At 41.6% G+C, this 23,077-nt stretch overlaps 2 protein-coding genes across 2 annotated transcripts in view; one reads left to right on the top strand and one right to left on the bottom strand.

Moving 5' to 3' along the window:
* Positions 1-21,276, bottom strand: part of LOC131301735 (uncharacterized) — a 75,393-nt gene extending 54,117 nt beyond the window's left edge. The window contains exon 1 of the mRNA XM_058328132.1: positions 20,988-21,276. The gene's annotated coding sequence lies outside the window, so the exon portion shown is untranslated. The remainder of the gene's footprint in view (positions 1-20,987) is intronic.
* Positions 15,917-21,237, top strand: LOC131301733 (zinc finger protein JAGGED-like). The gene is made up of 5 exons (XM_058328130.1): positions 15,917-16,186; positions 16,312-16,409; positions 16,866-16,997; positions 19,456-19,549; positions 20,466-21,237. Coding segments are annotated over exons 1-5 (801 nt in total). The 5' UTR covers positions 15,917-16,184; the 3' UTR covers positions 20,941-21,237.
* Positions 21,277-23,077: the final 1,801 nt, after the last annotated feature.

Here is a 23,077-nt window from a genome sequence, read left to right as displayed (position 1 = left end):
CAAGTCAAAGGAGCAAGAGGATGGGACAGTGACTGCATGAGAAGCAGCACGCAAGGCCCTGAGTAATATTGCAGCCTCTCCCTTTACAAAGAGGCTACAAGAAGCAAGGTTGCCGAGCAGAGTGAAGCACGGTGCATTCGTACTTTACGAGACAAATACGGATCCCGTAGCTCACATACGGCATTACCAACAGGCCATGTTTATGCATGAGGGGGATGATTCCATCTTGTGCAAGATGTTTCCCTCCAGTCTTGGCAAGGTGGCTTTATCCTGGTTTCATAAGTTGGCCCCACGATCCATACGAGGATGGAGGCAGTTGGCAGAGGAATTCACTGCTCGGTTCTTAACGAGCAGAAAGGCCCCAAAGACTTTTGAGAGTCTTTCCACCATGAAGCAGGAGGAGAACAAGCAGATCAGGGATTATGCAAAGAAGTACTGGGAAACTTTCAACGAGATTGAAAGTTGCAGTGAAGAGTATGCAATTGCTACGTTCAAAACTGGTTTGCCTGTTCGGGGGGAGCTGCGCCGTTCATTGAATAAACATCCAGTAGCCACCTTGGCTAAATTGATGGAACGGATAGAGCAACACGCCAGAATGGAGGATGACATACTCCGTGAGGATGGCAGGACGGTTGCCGAACAGCAGAAGGCACCTGCCAAAAAGGTGGATAAGCCAGAACCCAAGTCTTACAAAGACAGAAGGGAGTACGGGCAGGCTAAGAAGGAGGCATACAAGGACAAGCAAGCTCCTGACCCCAAGTCCTTCTTTTCTATCACTACGGTTTGGAAAGAGCCAATATACAGGATTCTTTATCGAATAAAGAATCAGCCATATTTTAAATGGCCCCCAAGTCTAGGTGGAGACAAAGATGCAAAACGTGCTACGAATCAGCACTGCAGTTATCACAAGGATTGGGGCCATATGACCGAGGATTGTGAGGTATACAAGAGGCACCTTGATGATTTGGTCTCTCGGGGCTATCTCAAGGAGTTTATCCAGGAGGACCCTAAAGAGAAAGGGAAGGCCATGGAACTGGGTTACGAGCAACACCCTAAAGGCGTGATCCATATGATACATGGGCTGGCTGCACCTTATACGAGGAGTGAGGTGAGGCTGTTGCAAAGACAGGTCAAGCATGATCAGCACGTGATGCGGTTGGGAAAAAAGAGAGGGCGAGAGACTAATGCATGCAACGAGAGCATGGCATTCAGTGACGATGATTTGGCGGAGGTCCAAATACCCCACAATGATGCATTGGTCGTAACCCTCCGAGTTGGGGAGTACGACATCGAAAGAATTCTAGTGGACTCGGGGAGCTGTACAGAGGTGTTGTACTATGATGCATTCAAGAAGCTGGGCCTGGCCCAATCAGACTTAGAACAGTCTACAACGCCTCTTATTGGGTTCGGTGCAGGAGCAGTCTGGCCCCTCGGAAAGGTAACGTTACCTATTCGGGCCGGACCAGTAGTGCTGAGAACAGATTTTTTGGTGGTCGATGTCCCATCTTCCTATAACGCGATTATAGGAAGGACTTGGTTGCACAAAATGAGAGCAGTTTCCTCGACTTATCACCAGATGGTGAAGTTCCCAAGATCAAATGGGATTGAAGTCCTTAAAGGAAACCAGAAGGTGGCACAGCAATGCTTGATTTCCATCATCAAAACAGCCCCAAAGGTCCACCATGTTCACACACTGGAAGTACCAGATCAACCAACCATCGAGGACGTTGGGAGAAGCCCGGTTGAAAAAGTGGTTGAAGGCCTGCAGAAGATTCAGATCAACGAGATTGATCCTGAAAGATATTTTTTGATTGGGAAATCATTACCAGCAGACGAAAAGGTTGAGTCGATAAGATTTCTAAAGGAATACATTGATGTTTTTGCATGGATGCCAGAGGAAATGCCCGGAGTGGATGCAGACGTGATCTGTCATCATTTAAACATTGACCCTCAACACAAGCCGATCATTCAGAAAAAACGAAGGGCTGCCGCGCAGCATGTAGATGCAGTGATTGAAGAGGTCGATCGTTTATTGGAGGCCAAGGCAATACGTGAAGTCTATTACCCAGAGTGGTTATCCAACACTGTTGTGGTAAAGAAGAAGAACGGAAAGTGGCGTGTCTGCGTGGACTTTACAGACCTGAACAAGGCATGTCCTAAGGACAGTTTTCCTTTGCCTAGGATTGACCAATTGGTTGATACAACCTCTGGCTACGAGCGAATGAGTTTTCTCGATGCATATCGAGGATATCATCAGATTGCTATGTTTGAACCTGATCAAGAGAAGACTTCGTTCATCACACCACGAGGGTTATACTGTTACAGTGTTATGCCCTTTGGACTAAGGAATGCTGGGGCTACATACCAAAGACTTGCAACCATTATGTTCAAGAAGCTCATCGGGAAGACTTTGGAAGTTTACATAGATGATATGGTGGTAAAGAGTCGAGAAAAGGGAGGGCATATTTCTGATCTAAGGGAAGTGTTCGAAATCCTGAGGAAGTATAAGCTGAAACTCAACGCCTCGAAGTGTGCATTTGGAGTTGGTTCAGGAAAATTCCTGGGCCATTTGGTAACTTTGAGAGGGATAGAGGCAAATCCCGATCAGATTGATGCCTTACAAAGACTACAGAGTCCCAAAACTACCAAGGAAGTCCAAAGGCTGACTGGAATGGCAGCAGCACTTAACAGATTCATCAGCAGGTCAAGCGATAAATGCAGACCCTTTTTTCAGCTATTGAAAAAGAGGGAGGGATTTGAATGGGGAGCAGAATGTGAGCAAGCTTTCCAGGATCTGAAGAAATACCTGGCCGAACCCTCACTGCTGTCAACTCCACAGCTAGGTGAGTCTTTAATTCTGTACTTAGCTGTTTCCGAGCACGCAGTAAGTGCAGTCTTATTGAGGGATTTGGGGACCGAGCAAATCTCCATTTATTATGTTAGCAAGACATTGTTGGACGCAGAGACGAGATATCTGCCTTTAGAAAAACTTGTCCTGGCACTTAGGACAGCAACCAGGAAATTGCCACACTACTTCCAAAGCCATAAGGTTGTGGTTTATACTGAGTATCCATTAAAGTCACTGCTTCGAAAGGCAGATTTTTCGGGAAGGATCTCGACGTGGTCCGTGGAGTTAAGTCAGTATGATCTCGAGTATCAGCCACGCATAGCAATTAAAGGCCAGGTGTTGGCTGATTTTGTGGCAGAGTTTTCCCCCACTGTTGCTCCCTTGCCTCCTACGAGAAAGGAACAGGCAGTTAAGACATCATCCTTGAAGGATCAACCCGTAGCCGAACAGGATCCAAAAGAATAGAAGTTATTCGTTGATGGATCAGCGTGTAGTACTGGTTCTGGAATTGGAGTTGTCCTCTTTCCTCCTCAAGGAGTTCTGATTGAACTCTCTGTTCGGCTTGGATTCAGTGCATCGAATAATGTGGCTGAATATGAAGCACTCTTGGCAGGATTGAGAAGTGCGAAGACCCTTAAAGCAGAACGGGTCAGGGTGTATTGTGATTCCCAGCTTGTTGTGAATCAACTGTCCGGCGAGTACGAGACTCGGAATGAAAAGATGGTAGCCTACGTGCAGGCAGCAAAAGACTTGCTTGATACTTTCGAGAGGGTATATATTGAGCAAATAAGTTCTGGACAGAATGCTCATGCAGATTCTTTAGCTTGGTTGGCTGCAGCAGTACCAACAGAGTTTAAAAGAAGGGTGGCAGTAGAATACCTCAACGAGCCGAGCATTGGGAGGAGTGTAGACTTGGTCTTGGACGTGAACCAAGGACCAAGTTGGATGGACCCAATAATGGAGTTCTTACGAGACGAGATACTCCCTTCTGATAAAAAGGAGGCCCACAAGATAAGAGTCAAATCTGCTAGGTTTTGGCTGTCCCCAGAGGGTAAGTTGTATAGGAAATCCTTTACGGGTCCCTATTTGCTATGTGTACATCCTGAGATGGTACAGAAGTTCCTTCATGAAATCCACGAGGGAACATGTGGGAGCCATGCTGGAGGCAGATCTATTGCCCACCGAGCAATTACTCAAGACTATTGGTGGCCACACATGCAAGAAGATGCAAAGGTGTATGTAAAGATTTGTGAGAAGTGTCAAAAATTCTCACCAATGATTCGAACACCAGCCGAAGATCTGGTGCCTTTAACAAGTCCCTGGCCTTTTGCTCAATGGGGGATGGATATCGTGGGTCCATTGCACAAAGCAACTGGAAATCGAAAATTCCTGCTTGTTGCAACTGACTATTTTACAAAGTGGATTGAGGCAGAACCACTGGCCAAAATCACTGAGCCTATGATAGAAAGGTTCGTGTGGAAAAGCATCATCACTCGTTTTGGGGTCCCTTATTCATTGATTACAGACAATGGATCCCAATTCCAGAAGAAATTCAAGGCTTTTTGTGCCCAGTATGGAATAAGAAATTTTTATTCCACCCCAGCCTACCCTCAGAGTAATGGGCAAGCAGAGGCGTCTAATAAAACTATCCTTGATGGAATCAAGAAAAGACTTGACAAAGCTAAGGGAAAATGGCCTGACGAATTACCATTGGTCCTGTGGGCTCATCGAACAACGCCTAGGAGGTCTACGGGAGAGACCCCCTATTCGTTGGCATTTGGAACAGAGGCTGTCATACCTCTGGAAGTGGGTCTGCCGACCAACAGGACAGCTCTGGTTGAAAGTGGAGGCAATGACAGGGCCCTTCAAATCGAGCTTGACCTTGCCGAGGAGAGGAGAGAAAAAGCCTTGGTACATCTTGCTTCTTACCAAGAACAGCTGATGAAAAGCTACAACAAGCATGTTCACCCTCGAGAATTTGGTGTTGGGGACCTCGTGCTACGAAAAGTGCTCGGCAACACCAATGTGGCCAACGAAGGCAAGCTGGGGGCCAACTGGGAGGGCCCATATAGAGTAACTGAGATTATAGGCATAGGAGCCTATCGATTGGCAGATTTGGATGGTGATCCAATTCCAAGGCCTTGGAATGTTCATAATTTACGAAAGTTCTTTGTTTAGAAGTATTAAATCCTGTTTTGGATTTACACTACGTGATTGTGTGGGAATTACGAATATAATTCCTTTGTTCTAGTTTTGATTATTTTTTAAAAGGGTACGAGTAACGCCCTCTTGCGTTTTACAGATTATGAATACAATCACTTCTTTCGAATAACTGTTGTGGTATTTAAATACGAACTACGAGTTTGGTTCTCCTTATTCGTATTGGGGAGCAGGGTATACCTTTTGAGTATGTGAGACTTGGGTATACATTTGAATGCAAGTATGAACACACTTGTATGTCTTTTCTTAAAGTACGTGATACTTAGCAAGTATGAAAATACTTGTGTGTTTTCTTTTAAACAAATACAAGTACGAAATACTTGTATGGACGTTCAAAGTACGAGATACTTATATGGTGTTTTAAGTACGTGATACTTGAGAACCTATATTGGCTTGACTTAAATGTAAGCCACATTTAGTTCAGTACGTGAAACTGAAACACAAGTACGAGACACTTGTGTGATGTTCTAAATACGTGATACTTAACAAGTATGAATACACTTGTAAAGTACTAAACTTAAAACAGTACGAGACACTGGGAAACAAATGTTTTGAAGTACGTGACACTTAAACAAAATTAAGTATGTGAAACTTAACAGGCGTGAAAGATTTGCTAAAAAGTACGAAATACTTATGCAAACAAATGATACGACATACTTAGATTGAAACATTGCATACGAACAGCTGCAACAACAAAGGATGCCGAGCAAAACATAAGGTTATGCCACGAAGGGCCAAATACCTGTGTTAACAAAGTATTCAAACTGAACTGGTGCCTCACAGGGCCAAAGTATGCTTATGGTCACGCAGGACCAGCAACCAAAACAATTCTTATACTTACCAAATCAGTCCACATTCTGGACCTCAGGAGTGTTAGTGTTGATGTCAGTATCAGCACCATCTTCGACTACATTTTCTTCCAGGTTAATGGGCTCAACAGGTACATCCCGAGCAGGAGCTTCAGTAGGGACCACATCCGTGGGGATATCTTCCTCAGCATTAGCAAATTCTTCAATTTGCTGTTCAAAGTCTTCCTCTGGATGTCCTGTTGGCTCTGGAATGTCCTCGATGTTCTGAACACGGGTGCTAGGCAGCTCGTTCTCAACCCAGAAGGGTGAATCCTCAGCAACCCCTAGTTTTGTCAGACAGGTTTCCCAGCTGGCAATCCAGACCTGGTCCTGTAAAGCTAGCATCTGTTCCACGTAACTGGCAGTTGTGGCATCATAACCCTTCTGGTAGCCATCTTCATATGAAGCCTTCTTGGTGCTGTCAATTTCAGATAAAGCCTGGTTTAGGCTCTCTTCGGCAACTTGCAGCTTGCCTTTAGCACCATTAAAATCCGCCTTGGCTTTGTCTCTTTCTCTTTCAAGCCGAGCAACTGTCCGAAGAAGTCGAGTGTTGTCATTTAGCAACCTGATTTGTTCGGCCTCAGCTTCTTGGTACTTCTGCCCTATGGTTACCATTTTTTGGATAAACTGGCAAACACTGCGAGTGGTAAGTGACAAGTGTAGCAGTATATGATATGTGGTATACGAAATATATATAGAGACTTATACGAAACGATTGAGTCACATTACCTTAATTCCATTAACAAGACCAGTAGACACCAGCCGATCAGGAGACGACAGAGACTCCTTTTGCAAATCAACAGGGAGCATTAACCCTTGGGCCAAGGCTAGAGCAGTCTCAGATGAACTAGCACTATCCCCAACATGGACAAGACGGTCTCCCCTAGTAAAAGAAGGAGTCCATGTCTGGGGGAGTACTTGAGCAGTTGGTGACACGGGGAGATGGGTTTCTGTATCAGTCTGTGGGACAGAACCAGTTGGGTCATCAGACCTCGGCCGTTTGTCTCGATGTGCGTCAGCAGCATCAAGGGAACCCTCCTCCCCCCGAGGAGAAGATGACGATCTTGCTGATCCCCCCCCTATTGCGACGAGGTTGTGGGGGCGGAGCGCCAGTTGATCCTACCCTGTTGGTAGCACCGCGTCCTCGTGCGGACACAGTAAGTAAGGAGCTGAGATTAAGAGGTTGACGGGTCATTGTACCTGGGTTACAAGGGGATCGAGAATAACCAGAAGAAGAAGACTGGCTGGTATCACGATTTGCAATCAGCTGCTCGGATTGTTGTTGATTAGAGACTGATCCACGAGAAGATCTTCTGAGTCTCAAACGAGGAAGTGGCACGCCTTCTGAAATGGGAACTTCACCAGGTTGGCCAGCAACAGTAACCCCAGTTTGAAGTCTTGAGATACGTTCTTGAGGAGCAGATGAGGTGGATGCAGCACTGGTACTGGGATGAGCAAGTCTTCTATCAATGACCCCTCTGTACGAAGGATCGTATCCCAGCAGTATATCAGCGTCTCGACCCCGACCAGCTGTTCGGGTTCCTGGTTCTCCTGTGTACTTTAGTATCCTGTTAATGTCCCCTGCTCGGACGTAGCTCGGCTCACGTCTAGGACGTTTGTTAACGTTTTCAGCTGCAAGTTTCAAATTGAAAAACCAAATTTAGTTCATAAGAAAGCTACGAGAAAGCAGTAAATGAAGAAATTGCAAAAGATAAAAAGCAAGAGCATACGTGGATAACCCCATATGTGGGGGCAATGGAGCCCTATCACTTGGCCATCTTCCCCTAAGGGCTCGAATGCTCCAGTCACATAGAGGAAGTCGATCTCGTGGTCACGAGCAGAATCTGGCAGATTGAGCACGAAGCGCTTTTCTGCCCTTCTAACTTTGAAATAGTAGGTATTATAGTCAGGGTTTAGTACAATACTGTACCACCACTGAATATCCCAAATTCCTAACTGGGTCCCTAGAATCCTATTCAAAGCAATTACACCCATTATCAGCCTAAAGACATTTGTTGATACTTGCATGGGGGTGAGTCGATACCAGTTTAGGATCTGACGGAGTAGTGGGTGAAGAGGAAATCGGACCCCACCTTCGACGATGGCCACGATAGGGATGCACATTCTATCCCAGGAGCCACCATCCCTATCTGCTCCTAAAGGGGCGAGTTCGAGCCCCACATTATCAGGGATACTATACTCAGACCTAAATGCCGCCATGGTAGTTGGGGTTTCACAGAGTTTCCTAAACTTACTGGGTCTAGGAGGGGTATCACGTTCATCCGCCATGGATATACTCGAAGAAAACGTAAATGAAAGAATGGGCGTGATTGAAACCCTAGAAGTGACCACAATCTGAGAATGAAATCTCAGATGAAAACCTAAGCAGAAGAAATGGAGTTGGAACGAGAGTCTTACAAACGATACCGTGATGAATTCTTGGAGTGCAATCGAATTTGCAGATGGCGGCAATGGCAGATAGCGGGATGCTTTCGCCTGGTTTTTAGGGAGACTGAAAGTTCGAGTTCTGGGTAAAAGACCAGACGGAGCCCTTTCAGGGGTTTAAGGGTGAGAGACGGAGACGAAACGTCTCCTCTCACACCGTTACAGGAAAAAGTAACGGAAAGCAGAAATCGTTCTGACGCCGTTTCATAGAACGTCAGTTCGAAGTTAATGCTAGGCATACGAAAACGTGCCACGTGGAGTCGTTTACCCCGAAATGGTATAATGACATAGGCGCCAAAAGGCATCAATGAAGTATTGAAATTATGACTGCACGGGATCAAAAGAGTTTGGTCTAGATAGAATTCTGTTTCTAAGCGTCATATATTACCTCCGAACAGTGGTAAATACATGAAGCTGGGGAGCAATTGTAGGGAGGTATTCCCGAGCAGATACATTTAGTTACCAAACACGTGATGTTTGGGAACACGTGGTAAATACGACTGGACTTATCGCCGAGCAGTTCGGTGAACAGCGATATGGACCAGTGATATGAGAAGTCATGGCTATAAATAGACTGTTCGGTTATGATACAGCCGAACAGATGATGTAAAGAACCTTGCACGTAATACGAGTGATCACGGGTTGAAAGCAATGCAATCGATATCCGAATAAATGGTACGTGGGACCATAGTTTGAATATAGACAGGACAGTCATCATGCTAAACAAGTGTTCGGCAATATGGACCAGTGACATGAGAAGTCAGTGGTCCAGGAAGGTTGTACGGGCTCAAGGACCAGTTACATGTGAGGTAACTGGTCCAAGCCGTCTGTTCGGCTATGAGACGGCCGAACAAAGATGGAACTCCAATCGAGAGTAGGAGCAGAGAGAATACTCTGGAAGATTCCAGAATAGTCATGTCTCTTATAGGGATAAAGATCCCAAGAATATAGGATCTGAGAAAGATACCCAACGAGTATGGGATGTTCGGCTCTTAAAGGAAAAGAATCCTAAAAGGACTCTTTCCCATAAACTGATAAAGGAAACGAGATTCCTTGATATCCTGGGTTTCCTATACGAGTTAGGAATCCTATGGCAATAAGGATGCTTGGACAGCAAGCATCCATAAATCTATAAATATGAGGAAAACCTAGAGGTGAGAGGTACGCAATACGTTGCATTATTATTGCTTTCCTACTGATAATTAGGGCTGAGTTTTCTAGTACGTGATACTAACAAAGGCTTCGGAGGGCCTTTGCCACGAGAGGCAAAGGTGCACTCACCCCCTGTCTATTTTGCAGATCAGGGTTCAGACGTCGAGCTAGGGTTCCGGTGAAGAGGCACGAATAAGCCGTTGCAATCCAGTTGACCCGAAGCGTCAATTGTTTTCATCCCCCTACAATATGTACAAACACAACATACTAGAGGACTTAAGCACCAAGAATATGCATTATTGGGTGCTTATCACCACGCCCCACCGCCCATCATCACCACATACTACTACTGTTCACCCGAGCACTATTCACAGCGAGCACTGATCATCGCTAACACTGTACAACTCTGAAGTCCCTCCGATACCCTAACCCCATGCACCAAACCCATTCAAAACTTCTAAAAAACCTTTAGAACTTCTGAAAAACCCTAATTGAACTTTAATTAGCCCCCATAGAGCCTTAATCGACCATCATTCACTATAATCAATTCTCAAAACTCCTAAATATGGTTTGACCCCCCCTGAATCGTGTTCAAAACAACCCAGAATCCCATGATTTATGTTTGAAATAGTCTGAAAGGTTTTCGCTGGCAGCCAGATTTGTCTCCTATTGTTCATTCAGTGTTTCAAGCCTTGTTCGGTTGGGATCAGTCATATGCATTTCGATTTATGTGTTGTTTTATGAGGTATTGATATGAATCTCAATTTGTTGTTGTCTATGTCGCCTATTGGTTGGTGTTCTTGATTGGTTATTGTCGGTAGTATAAATGTTTGGATTGTTGAGGTCTATTGATTTTAGTATTGTTATTAGCAAGTATTGCTCCATGACTTGTTTTTGGTCATAGACTTGTTGGTAGATGGAGTTAATCTTCAGTTGTTTGGTTGATCGCATATGATCTTGTGCTGTTGATGATGTTGGATGACCGTCTGATTTGGTGATCTGTTGGTAGTTGTTGATTTTATTAGTTGGTTCTTATTGGTGGTTGTTAATTCGGTGTAATGGAGGAGAATGGTGAGTTTGCTTTTGATTTTCGTGGTTGAGATTATGGGTTCAGTGATAAGATTTTTGGTGGTCGTTACTCTAATTCTAGAAGTTGTAGTGTTAGCCATGAGTTCGGTCAAGCTGGTGGTAGCAATTGTAGTCGTGGTTATCTTCCTCGACATTGCACCTATTGTAATGGCAATAATCATACAGTTGAGTATTATTGGGATCTTCATAGTTGACCTTCTACTCGGCCGGTTACTCACTCTGTTGATGCCACAATGACTATTTTCGCGGAAGAGTACCAACACCTTATGTCACTTCAAACAGGTTCCTCCATTGCAACGATAACTCAGACAGGTTCTTCCGTTGCGTATGTTGCATCTTTTTTTCTTCTATTCTTTGGGTCATTCATTTTGGTGCATCTGATCATATAACTGGTACATCTACTATTCTCTCTGGTTATCGGTCTATTGATAAACCATCTCGTGTTACCTTAGCCGATGGCTCTACCACTGATATTACCAGTTTAGGTTCTGTTTCTGTTTCTGTCACTTCTTCTTTGACTTTAGATTCCGTATTACATGTTTCTCGTTTTCCATTAAACCTTATGTCTGTTAGTAAACTTATCAAATCTTTAAATTGCTTTGACGCATTCTTCCCCGGTGGTTGTGTGTTTCAGGATCTCAAGACGGGGAGGGAAATTGGTGGTGGTACTGAACGTTGTGGCATGTATTACTTTATTGACGATGTTCACCCTAGCTTTGTTGCCCTTCAGTCTTCGGTGTCACCATATCAACGTCATTGTCGTCTTGGTCATCCATCCCTTCAAAACCTTAAATGACTGGTACCTTCATGTAGCCGTGTCAATGTTTTGCCATGTGAAGTCTGTGAATTTAGTAAACATCATAAAGTGTCTTTTTATCCTAGGGTTGAGAGTCTTGTGTCTTGTCTTTTTCAATTAATTTATTCTGATATTTGGGGTCCAATGCGCATTTCTAATATTTTTGGCTTTCAATATTATGTTATCTTTGTTGATGATTACTCTTGTGTCACGTATCTTTATCTCATGAAAAAGAGGTTAGAGTTATCTTCTATTTTTAAGTCATTTTATACAAAGATCAAAATTCAGTTTGATACTTGCATTCGTATATTTTGTTCTTACAATGCCGGTGAATATTTTCATAATTCCATTTCTATGTTTTTTGATGATCATTGTATAATTCACCAATCTTCTTGTGCTCAGGCTCCACAACAAAATGGGGTTACCGAACACAAAATTAGGCATTTATCGAAGGTTATGCGTGCTCTGTTATTCCAAATGCAAGTTCCTAGTCTTAGTAGAGTTGTGCTATTCTTACAGCATGTTATTTGATCAATCGTTTGCCATCTAGAGTCTTAGGGGGACAGATACCCCATACGATTTTATTTTCTGGCCAGCCTTTCCACTCATTACCCCTACGAGTATTCGGGTGCACCTGTTATGTTATACTCTTGATCCTGACCAGGACAAACTTGATCCACGGTAGATTCGATGTATTTTTCTGGGATACTCGCGCACTCAGAAAGGGTATAAGTGTTACTCACCATCTCTACATCGTCATTTTGTTTGTACTGATGTCACGTTTAATGAGTCATTACCCTTTTACTCGGGTCACCGTACTCTAGTTGACATTCTTGAAACTGAGTCTATGTTTTCTGTTTGTGTACCATCTGTGCCACCCTTGCACATGTATGTGCATTAGCAAAAAATATTAATAGCCCCACCAGTGTCTTCAGCCTCGCCTCCTCCGTTTCAAGATCTAGTTCCACAACCACCACCACCACCATCTCTATCATCACCTGGTCTTCCTATAACTCTTCGCAAAGGTATTCGATCTTGCACTTCTCACCCTATTGATCGGTTTATTTTTTATGCTCACTTGTCTCTGTCCCTTTGTGCTTTTACTACTTCTGTTTTGTCTATTTTTGTTCATAACACTATTCAGAAGGCCTTACTTGTTTCTGAGTGGCAGATAGTTATAGAGGCTGAGATGCTTGCTCTACATGACGATGGTACTTGGGAGTTGGTTCATCTTCCGCCAAGAAAGTCTACTGTTGGTTATAGTTGGGTCTTTACGTTCAAATATCATCTTGATGGGTCTGTTGAGCATTACGAAGCTCGTCTTGTTGCTAAAGGATATACTCAGACTTATGGTAGTGATTATGTTTAGACTTTTTCTCCAGTTGCCAAGCTTGGTTCTATCCGCCTTCTTATCTCCCTTACAGCCAATCTTGGTTGGCCTTTAATCTAGTTGGAAGTTAAAAATTCCTTTCTTCATGGGGATCTCCAGGAGGAAGTTTATATGGAGCAACCACTTGAGTTTGTTGCTTAGGGGGAGTGTAATCAGGTATGTCATCTTCGTAAAGCACTATATGGTCTTAAGTAGTCCCCTTAGGCCTAGTTTGGTAAGTTCAGTGATGCAGTTTTGAAATTTGGGATGAGTCGCTGTCAGTCTGATCATTCAATTTTCTCTCTCTCATCTGACCGAGGGAAAGTATTATTGATTGTTTATGTAGATGATATTATTATTACGGACGATGATAAAAAAAGGTATTAATGAGTTGAAGGTATTTTCTATAGAGTCAGTTTCATACCAAAGATTTGGGAAGGTTGCGATATTTTTTGGGTATTGAGGTCGTACGATCTAAAGATGGCATTAGTTTATCGTAGAGAAAATATGTGCTAGATATTCTAGATGAGACTGGTTTATTGGAGTCGAAGCCTGTCGATACTCCTATGGATCCTAATGTCAAATCGTGTGTTGATTAGGGGGAGCTATTTTCTTGCCCTGACCAATATTGTCGCTTGGTTGGTAAATTGAACTATCTTACTATTACACGTCCAGATATCTCATTCACAATTAGTATTGTGAGTCAATTTATGTCTGCTCCTCGTTTTCCACATTGGAAGGCTGTTCTTAAAATTGTAAAGTATCCCAGGCTCATCCAGGACGTGGTTTGTTTTATCGAGCTAATAGTCACTTACATATTGAGGCTTTTACTGACTCTGATTGGGCAGGAGGACCTTCTGATAGGAGATCCACTACCGGATATTGTGTTTTTCTCGGTGGAAACCTTGTCAACCGGAAGAGTAAAAAACAAATAGTGGTTCCACGATTTAGTGCAGAGGCAGAGTGTAGAGCCATGGCCCACACGACATGTAAGATTGTATGAGTGCGATCTTTTCTTGAGGAGATAGGATTTAGTGTGCAGTTGCCAATGAATTTGTATTGTGATAATCAGACAGTAATTCACATTGCATCCAATCCGGTATTTCATGAGAGGACTAAGCATATTGAAGTTGATTGTCATCTGATGCGTGAGAAGTTAGTTGGTGGTATGATAGCTACTCCCTTTGTGTCTACATGCAAGTGCTCAATTAGTTGATATGTTTACTAAGTCATTGTTCAAGCCCTGATTAGAGTTGTTATGTAATAAGTTGGGACTTTGTGATATTTATTCTCCAACTTGAGGGGGAGTGTTGGAATATTTAAGTAGTTGTTAAGAGTCTTGTCCCACATTGGTTAAACAAGTCTTGTATCAAGTTATCTCTTCATATAAATAATAGTTATTTGTGTTAGGGTTCATAAACACCCTATACACTTTTCTTATTCTCCCAAACAACAATCATCTCCAGGCACGACGATCCTTCTGATCACCGGCACTATACAACTCGACGACGGCTCGTCCTCCTCTTCAACCCCTTTGATGACGGGCCCCCACTCGACGCTCCACCTCCTCCTCTGCGTCCGTGGCGGCAAGGGAGGTTTTGGCTTCTTCCTCCGCACCAAGACTAGCCAAAAGAAGACCAACAAATTTGGTGCGTGACTCGTGCCGCAATATGAGTAGGCGCGACTGATGCACGGGAACACGGAGAAGAACCACAAGGAGTGGAACTGTGGAAAGCTGAGGTGGAGTAGATAGGAATGGGGGTATATTAGGTAAATCACTTAAAACGGGGCTTGGATGGGTATGGTCTGACGCGTGTGGGGCCTGGATGGGTAGATGATGACAAAAGGGGGCCGACCAGGAAGAACCCCTACAACATGCGTGTTAGGTCCATCTGGGTTGTACCTTGCCGAGCAAGAACGGCCCAAATGCCCTAACACGTATGAGGGACCGCATGAATCCTGGGTTCCCTAATTTGGAAAATTGTATTTGATTGTCATCCCAGAAATACATGATAGACGTCACAATTTACATTCAGTAATCTGAGACGTTTATTTTTCTTAGACTAATTTCTTAACATGCTGAACAAAAAATTGTTTTTATGTAAGTGCTTGATTAATTCGTTCAGTTGGTAAATGAACATTTTTTTTAATTATAGTAAAAGGTTATAAAAAAAGGCCAATAATTGAGAATCGAAGTGGTGTGGTTGTGAACCTGGGCTCGATGGTGCTCAGTTTTATTGGGGAGACTCCGTGCGGCAGTGTTGCAGCGGTGTTGACACCTTGGTTGTCTGATTTTTCGAGGCTGTTTAGGATGATCAAAGTGGCAGTCCTTAACTGTTCGACGGGATCCGGGAATCTGGGGCTCACGGCGCTATGGGTCTTCGTCTTTGGCATCCAGGTGTTAGGTTCTGGTCCAGATTGGTGGTTGGTTGTGGTGGTTTTGTTTCGTTAGTGTTTGGAGGTCGGCGGTTTGTTTGGAGGTCAATTGGTTTGATCTGTGTTTGTTGTTAGGGTTAGGGTTAAGCAGTTGTGTTGGGCTAGGCTTGGCCTATTATGTGCTTAATTTTTTCTAATTTGGGTTTTTTAGACTCATTTAGGATATTTGGGCTTCGGCCTTTCAGGTGAGCTTTGTCCCAAATGAGTGTCCTTGATTGATTTCTTGTCAATTGTAGGTTTTTAGTCTCAGATTGGGCAGATGTTTGTTTTCAACATTTTGTTGTTTTCTTGCTTTTATTATTAGTCTTGTAACAACTTCAAGATTAATGAATTTTTTTTTGCAATTCAAAAAAAAAATCGAGAATTGAAGGAGTACATTTTGTATAGAAGTCCTTGGGTTCGACCTTGTCATTATTTTAATTTTCTGAAAAGACATTTTTAACATGGTAGGAATTATTGTAATCTTAATTTAAAATACACATGTGAATCCATATCCCATGGATAAATTTCTGCGTAGATCGATCCAGTGGTTTTACTAGTCTTTAGGGCAATAGACCTAGCTAGTCCTGTAATATGAAGCCAAAAACAGGAAAAAAAACTAAAAACCTTGAGACGCAAAGTCCTTGTCATTCCCCCACCTCTCAAGTCTCAGACTAACCAAAGGGCATAAACCCCAGGCTCTTCTCTCCTCTCTCTCCCTTCTCTTCTTTTTAAAGTCACGAGACACACTGCCCCCTTTTCTTTCTTTGTTTGAGAGAGAGAGAGAGAGAGAGAGAGAGAGAGAGAGAGATGTGGCAGAAGAACTGGTAGAGAAGTTTGAAGCAGCTCCTTTCTTCACCATCACTCCAACTGGCAACTAGTCTCTCCATAATTCAGTCCCAAACTGAAGTCCTTACTAGTTATCTCTCAAATATCACTACAAAATAGTGTTCCACTCATATTTATTTTCTGTCTTTCTCTGTCGGTGGAGTACTGGGTAACATGTATGTCTCTCTCACCCCCCACAACCTCCTCCTCCTCTTCCTCTCTCTCTCTCTCTAAACTCTTTTATCTCTCTCTCTCTCTCTCTCTCTCTCTCTCTCTCTCTCTGTGACTTTGTTTTGATCAGGAGACCCGAGGGAAACCCACTGGATCTCAATAACTTTCCAGAGGATTCCACCCGAGATGGCAAACAGGTTGCTACTGAAGACACTTCTTCATCTGCTGGTATATTCCTCTCTCTCTCTCTCTCTTAATACTGTCACTGTGTAAAACAGTACTTTCATTTCTCAAGATCAAGAAATTGAGGCCGTTCTCCCCGTTTCCTTTTAATCTTTGTAACTTCTGGGTCGGAGATTAATAAAATTCTAAGAAAATCAGTGAAGGGTGAAAAGAAATACTTCTATAAAACATTAAGATGAGAAAATTTCTGGCAGCTATTGTTCATTTCGTTTTTCTTACTACAGTATTATTTGGAAACTTCTTGATATAGATGAATCAAAATTTGTTTTTTTTTAAATTTTATCTGTGGGGATGATTATTCAAAATGGAAGGTACATGATCCGGGGCAGTTAGCCGGGGTTCGATCGGCTTTTGTTGAGAGATTAGACCCATCAATCAAAAGTTGATTAATGCTTTATTAATTGGATAAGTAAATATAATTGATGTTTTTTCTTTTTGCAGGGTATAGGAGAAAGAAGAGCGGGGGGAAAGAAGGGAAAGAGGAGAGTGGGAAGGTGTACGAGTGTAGGTTTTGTTCCCTCAAGTTCTGCAAGTCTCAAGCCCTTGGGGGTCACATGAACCGCCATCGCCAAGGTAACTAGGTCTACCACATACTACATGATACTCTCTCTCTCTCTCTCTCTCTCTCTCTCTCTCTCTCTCTCTCTCTCTCTCTCTCTCTCTCTCTCCATATGAATGATTTATTGGTTTATGGGACATCTTCCATGATGTAGCGTTTTGTTACCTACTTCAAAGTACCTGTTAATTCAATGGCTGGAAAAATATGTTACCAAATCGAAAATTTTAATTTTTTTTGTCAAAAACCTTCTATTTCATTTTACTTACGCTATTACTTGGTTGTAATTAGTTATTTTTGTTCATAAGAAGTTCTATTTTAACACTGTTATATCTAAACGGTAAGGCGTGTTTGGAAGCCTTTTTTTATCGATAGGTTCTAGATCATAGACTTGGGGTTAGAATCAGAGTCTATAACAGTAGTGTTATACATGTGCACAGGATCAATTTTGCAAAAAAATAAGTGTAATGAGAGTTCCTTTGCGCGATTATCTAATTCTAGATTCTTCATTTCATTTTTGATATGAATTCTGAAAATGTGGATTCCAAAACCATCTTTTTTCTTTTTCTTCTAAGCAAAAAGAATTTATTAATCATTATAAAAGAATTACAAAGATTAAAAAGATCAAAGACACATCGGTAAAAAGCTACCCAAACCTAGAAGAAGGCTTGCCAACTGAAACACCAAAAAACCCAAATAGACTCAACATAAACTAGCCAAAAAACCCAAACAAGCCTCATACTCATCCAAACAAAAAAAAAAAAAACCAAGCCACTAAAACCACCGCAAAAGATTACACCTCTATTTCTTCCTATCATCGATTTTCTCGCCCAAACGAACCATCCAAAACCGAAATCAAAAAGGCCACCGAGAGAAAACCAGAATAATCAAACACCTCATACTCGCCCAATCTCGAGATCAAAAAGCCAGAGAGAGAGAAGCACCCTCCTCGAAATCAATATCGTCCTCCGAGATATCCTCTTCCTCGAAATCATCTAGAGCATGTATCCTTTCTTTCAATTATAATTCCTCCCTCCTTTAATTTCAATACCTAAAGTATGGCCTAAATCCAACATTTTTTCGAGCTTCCTTAAAGAACATTGAGAAATAAGGACCCTTCTTCCAAAACTATCTGCCAAACACTCAACGATTAAACGTATGAAAAAACGAAAACTGCAGCTCCAAACAGGCACAACTTCCTCTTTTCAAAGAAAAAACAAGAAAATGGACCTAATTCGAAAATGCTTTCCTCTATATACTATAGCGGCCTGTTTGGCGGGTGGAGAAGGAAGTGGGATAATGGTCTTGAAGGATATAAGGTAATCCAACCTCACTCTTAAAAGGTGTGTGGTTTCTCCCTTTGCACCCGGATTGCTTATCCAGCAAATAAGCTTTAGAGGTCTTAGCAAAATCAACCAACCCCCAATTAGAAGCTTATTCGAGTGAACAAAATTACCGAGGTGTCCCTCAAATCTCTCCAAACCCTATATGTATTCTCACTACGAGTAGCAATTGAGTAAATTTTCACATTGTTTTTTTATTCACCCAGCCCTATCCATCTATTGTAAACTACCAAACAGACTTTTTTTAGTTAATCCTATTCCTAATCTCTCATTCTTAACTACTTTACCTAATAAATATTTTCACATCTAGTCCACCCTTATTTCTTATTGCAAAACCTTACATGTTCCTGAACAAATTGTAGGGGTATTATATTTGAGGAGGAAAACCTCAGCCTTAAAAGGATGAATGATAATATATAAAAAGTGCATCAATATTAAAAAAAATGTATTAATATCTGTAAAATTATATTAATATCCATGAGATATGTATTGATATTCGATCTTATTTGGCATTATTATAATATGTCATTAAGCAAAGGTGTTGAGCTATATTTTTTTAATCTGGGCACTTTAAGCCCTCAGGTGTATTTGGGCTTTGTCCCTTGAATTATTCCAACATTTTGTTGAATCTCCTTTCTCCTTCCGTAATAAAATATTACTTTTGTCTATTAAAAATAATAATGTTACAACCACACCAAAGGAGTGGTGTTACCCCACCGCTCTGTTTCGCCGTAACGCTCAATCTCATCGTCTATCCCTAAAATCCTTGGTCTAGATTTTAAAAAGATTTTTCCAAAAGGAAGAATTTTTAAAAATTTAGACCGTTCCAAATACTTTTTGATGGTGATGTTATGAGCCGTGGGAGAGTGGTGAATGAGAGCAATGGGGGGAGAATTTTCGTTTAAGATATTGGTGTGTATGTGAATGATTTGCATAAAGCGTGGTCATTGTCGACCTTTTATTGCAACCTTGTCATGTCAATCTTTGTCATTCCCAAACCGAATGACCATGATAAGGTTTGTTTGTCCCTGAAATCCTTGGTGTGGGGTGTGTGTGTTTGTGGGGTTTGGTTCGTTAGCGTTGTTGATTTGATTTGATTTGTGTGTGCGCTTCTGTGGGGGATTTTGGTCAGAGAGGGAGACAGAAACTCTGAACCGAGCTCGTCAACTGGTCTTCAGTAACGATAACTTGGCCGCCCAAGCTCATGTGCTTCCTCATCATCTTGGGTACGTACACCTCTCTCTCTCTCTCTCTCTCTCTCTCTCTCTCTCCTAGCTCATCTTCACCTTTCATTTCCACTCTTTTCAAGGTCTTTTTAGCCCTACATAGTCTTTTCTAAAAAAGGTCGACACTCTGCCTAATAGATCTTCTAGGGATAGTATTACTTTTCATGCATGAAGCAAAAAAAGTTCTTATTCTTGTGAACATAATTGCTTGAAAATGAGTTTAGCACCAAACATACAACAACCAAATTAAATGACCTAGCTAGCTATATATATGTATGCAATGCTTTTACTCCATTTGGGTAGTACTGTATCTTAAAAGATTTCGATTCCTTTGGACTGTTTTGCTTTTCTTTCCTACTTTGTTTCGTTAATGCTGATCTGGTCTCCTGCTGGTCTTGTCTTGTTGAGTGTAGATTAAAATTAATTTGAACTAAAAAAAGAATGAAAAAAGAGTGTAATGTTGTATATTGAAAAAAAAAGACAAATATTATATTTAAAAATTTGACAAGATTATTGTGCAAAATAATGTGACCTCTTTTGTTCTTTCAAATTGAAACCAACTTTTGGCTAAAAAATCGAACGACAACATGATCATTGAGTATGCCGCTTTAGCACAACCGTATGAACAAATTAGTAATTTCCTGTGACTTATTCATAATGGATGAAATTTATACGATCCCCATCATATTCATATGTGGGTTTGCTCTTGCTCGGTTTTAATATATCGTGCTTTGAATTTTTTTAATCTCTCTAATTTGTTTGCGAAGACTAGTAAATTTATTTTTTGTTGTTCAAAAAAAAAAATTATTGTCTTAAAAAATGTTGCTGCCCCATTTGTATGGCTTTATCATTTACTAACATTCTGCCTATAAACCAATTTTCGTGAATTAATTTTTTTTGTGAACTTTATAAGCAGTGGCCAAGCAATTCCACATGGAGGATATCATCAAGCAGGCAACATAGGTGATCCAGCACTACCTTTCAGACCAGTCTACCCCACGACAAGATTATTTCCAGGTTCTCCGTCCACCATCTTACCACCACCGCCGCCGCCGCCTCCACATCAGGCATCTTATATGTACACATCTCCCTCTTACCCCGCGCAATACTCTCCCCACGGCCACCACCCGGCAAACGACTACTTCCTGGGCCACGTCCTCTCCGGCAACAACCAATACGGCTCGCCCAACCATAACTACGCCGCCACTGCCCCGCGGGACAGTAGTTACACTTGCATTGGTGCTCCCGTCGGACATGCATTCCCACCCGGTGGCAGCGGCGGACGAGGTTCGGATGTAGCGGCATCAAGCGGAGGAAGAGGTGGAGGTAGGGACGTGTCACTGCAACATTTGGATCCTGCATCGAACAATCGGTTTCAAGATGGGTTCTAAACATATTTTTGAGAAAAAGTGCAAGTGATCCAAACATGCTACTATGGTAGAGAGAGAGAGAGAGAGAGAGAGAGAGAGAGAGAGAGAGTAGCAACAAAGTGACAAAATGGGGTTAGCTAGAGGAGTTTTTGGTTTTTTTCTACAGGTTTGGGTGACAGCTTTTGAGATCGATCAGGAAAATATACTCAGCTGGTTTGGATGTTAATTGGAGCTGGGGATTGGATGTGGGGCCTTGTTTGGGTGTGTTAAGACTACTACTGAAAAAAAGGGAACTAGAAAGTTAGATTTCAACTGAAAGTTTACAAACTCTTTGTGCTTTTTTGGATCTACTTTTTTTGCATGGGAATATCACCTCTCTTTTTTTTTTTCAATTTTCTTTTTTTTTTTTTATTTTGGCTTCTTCTTTGTCTCTTGTGCTCTTTTCTCATCCTTTGTTCATTTTGTTTTTAATAATTTGTGTAATTGGCAATTTGTGTTTTCCTTGCAACGGGACTATGTTGCTGGCAAGGATGGAGCCAAGAGGATAAGTGGTGGCCGCCGTCACGACAAAGATTTTATCACTAAATTATATAGACCCGTCACTACTAGATCTTTTTTTTCTTATTTTTTGTTATATAGGAAGTCTGTAATCCCTTTTTTTTTTTTTGGTAAAGAAATGAGACAAAAAAAGTATGACAAAATTAAATTCATTTGGCCAAAGTGAAATATTATAAAAGATGAGGTCCAAATTAAGAAGAACTGCTTTTTTGCAAAGTACTCTTCAAGAAAAGACAAGAAGGAAAGAAACAAAAACCTAAAACAAACCTAAGGTGTGCACAACTCCAACACACAACAGTTGTAGGGGATATTAAGGGGCGGCCTCAAGTTAAGACTTGCGAACAATTAAGAAATTATTAGAAAAAGGTTAGTCTTGTTCAATTTTTCGCAACTCTTGTAGAGCTTGTCTTTCTTTTCTTTTTTTTTTGAAGGACAAAGAAAATTTTATTAATTAATCTTTGAAAAGTACAAACACTAGGGATTTTAAATGGTATCATATCCCTAAACAAAGTCTAAGTATAATCATTTGCCAATCCAAGACTTAAAAGGTTTTGTTGAATTTATCTTGAGCAATAGATGATATTTGCACTATATCAAAAAGTTATAAGAGTATATTAATTTGTGTAAACTAATGTGGTAGGTAATCATAGTCAAGAAAACAATTGACTCATTCTTTAAGAAAAGAAGTCCTCAAAGTGTTGAACATAATACAAACGTAAAATCTTCACAAAGGGCATTAATTGAAAGTTCGACAATTGAACCTGAAGAATTTGATCCGTCTACGTGCATATGACAAACATAATTTAATACAGCTTTATTATGTTATTTTAATTTTTTTTAGAGTCGATAACTATTGATATTGTAATTCATTTTTTTTTATAATTTTAGTATATACATATTTCGCCACTATTAGGATAAAATATGTTAGAACATATGTGAATGTTAAGTCCTATAATGGATAAATAAAAAAATGGTTGGACCTTAATATACAATTGGATGACTCACCAGCCTTTTAAGTGGATATTAGTCATTCAATGTATATTGGGTCTAAATGATGTGATGGACTCTTTGCCGTTACTCCTATACAAATTGGACCTTAAGCACGCAGTGGCGGGTTGATGTATCGGATAAACTCTCAACAAGTAGTATCAGAGCCGATGACTGACGATTTATGAGAAGACTCCAAGCGCACACCATTGAATGGGCTTGCATAGAAGACACTCAATGGAGCAGAAAAAATCCAAAGTGACTCCCGATGAAGCAAGGTGGCTCGATATTGGAGTGTTGTATAGGATGGCTCATTATCGATGGAGTTGACTCACCGAGGAAACTCACCGAGGAGCATGGTGCTGCTGAATGAGCAAATTGGCTCTCAATGGAGTTCTCGTCGAGGAGCATAGTGCCGGTGACTAGGCATGCATGTTGGCTCCCAATTGAGAGTGATGGATGACTCCGAATTGATGGAGTGGGTGCAGAATAAGTTCAGTTCGGGAGATAGGGTTGAGAGTTGTAGATGAGAATCAACGGTGAATTTGGATGCAAATAGAGATTAAGGTCCAATGTACGGTTCACATATGAGGGAGAGATTTGTTAGAACATG

The sequence above is a fragment of the Rhododendron vialii genome, chromosome 9a (genome assembly GCF_030253575.1).
Source record: "Rhododendron vialii isolate Sample 1 chromosome 9a, ASM3025357v1".
NCBI classification, from domain to species: Eukaryota; Viridiplantae; Streptophyta; class Magnoliopsida; order Ericales; family Ericaceae; genus Rhododendron; species Rhododendron vialii.
This window is presented reverse-complemented; position numbering and strand designations above follow the sequence as displayed.

What these genes read in the sequence shown, in the direction of transcription:
- LOC131301733 (XM_058328130.1), top strand. An exon ending in CATGAACCGCCATCGCCAAG is followed by an intron (nt 16,998 to 19,455) that starts GTAACTAGGTCT and finishes GATTTTGGTCAG; the next exon opens with AGAGGGAGACAGAAACTCTG. An exon ending in GTGCTTCCTCATCATCTTGG is followed by an intron (nt 19,550 to 20,465) that starts GTACGTACACCT and finishes CTTTATAAGCAG; the next exon opens with TGGCCAAGCAATTCCACATG.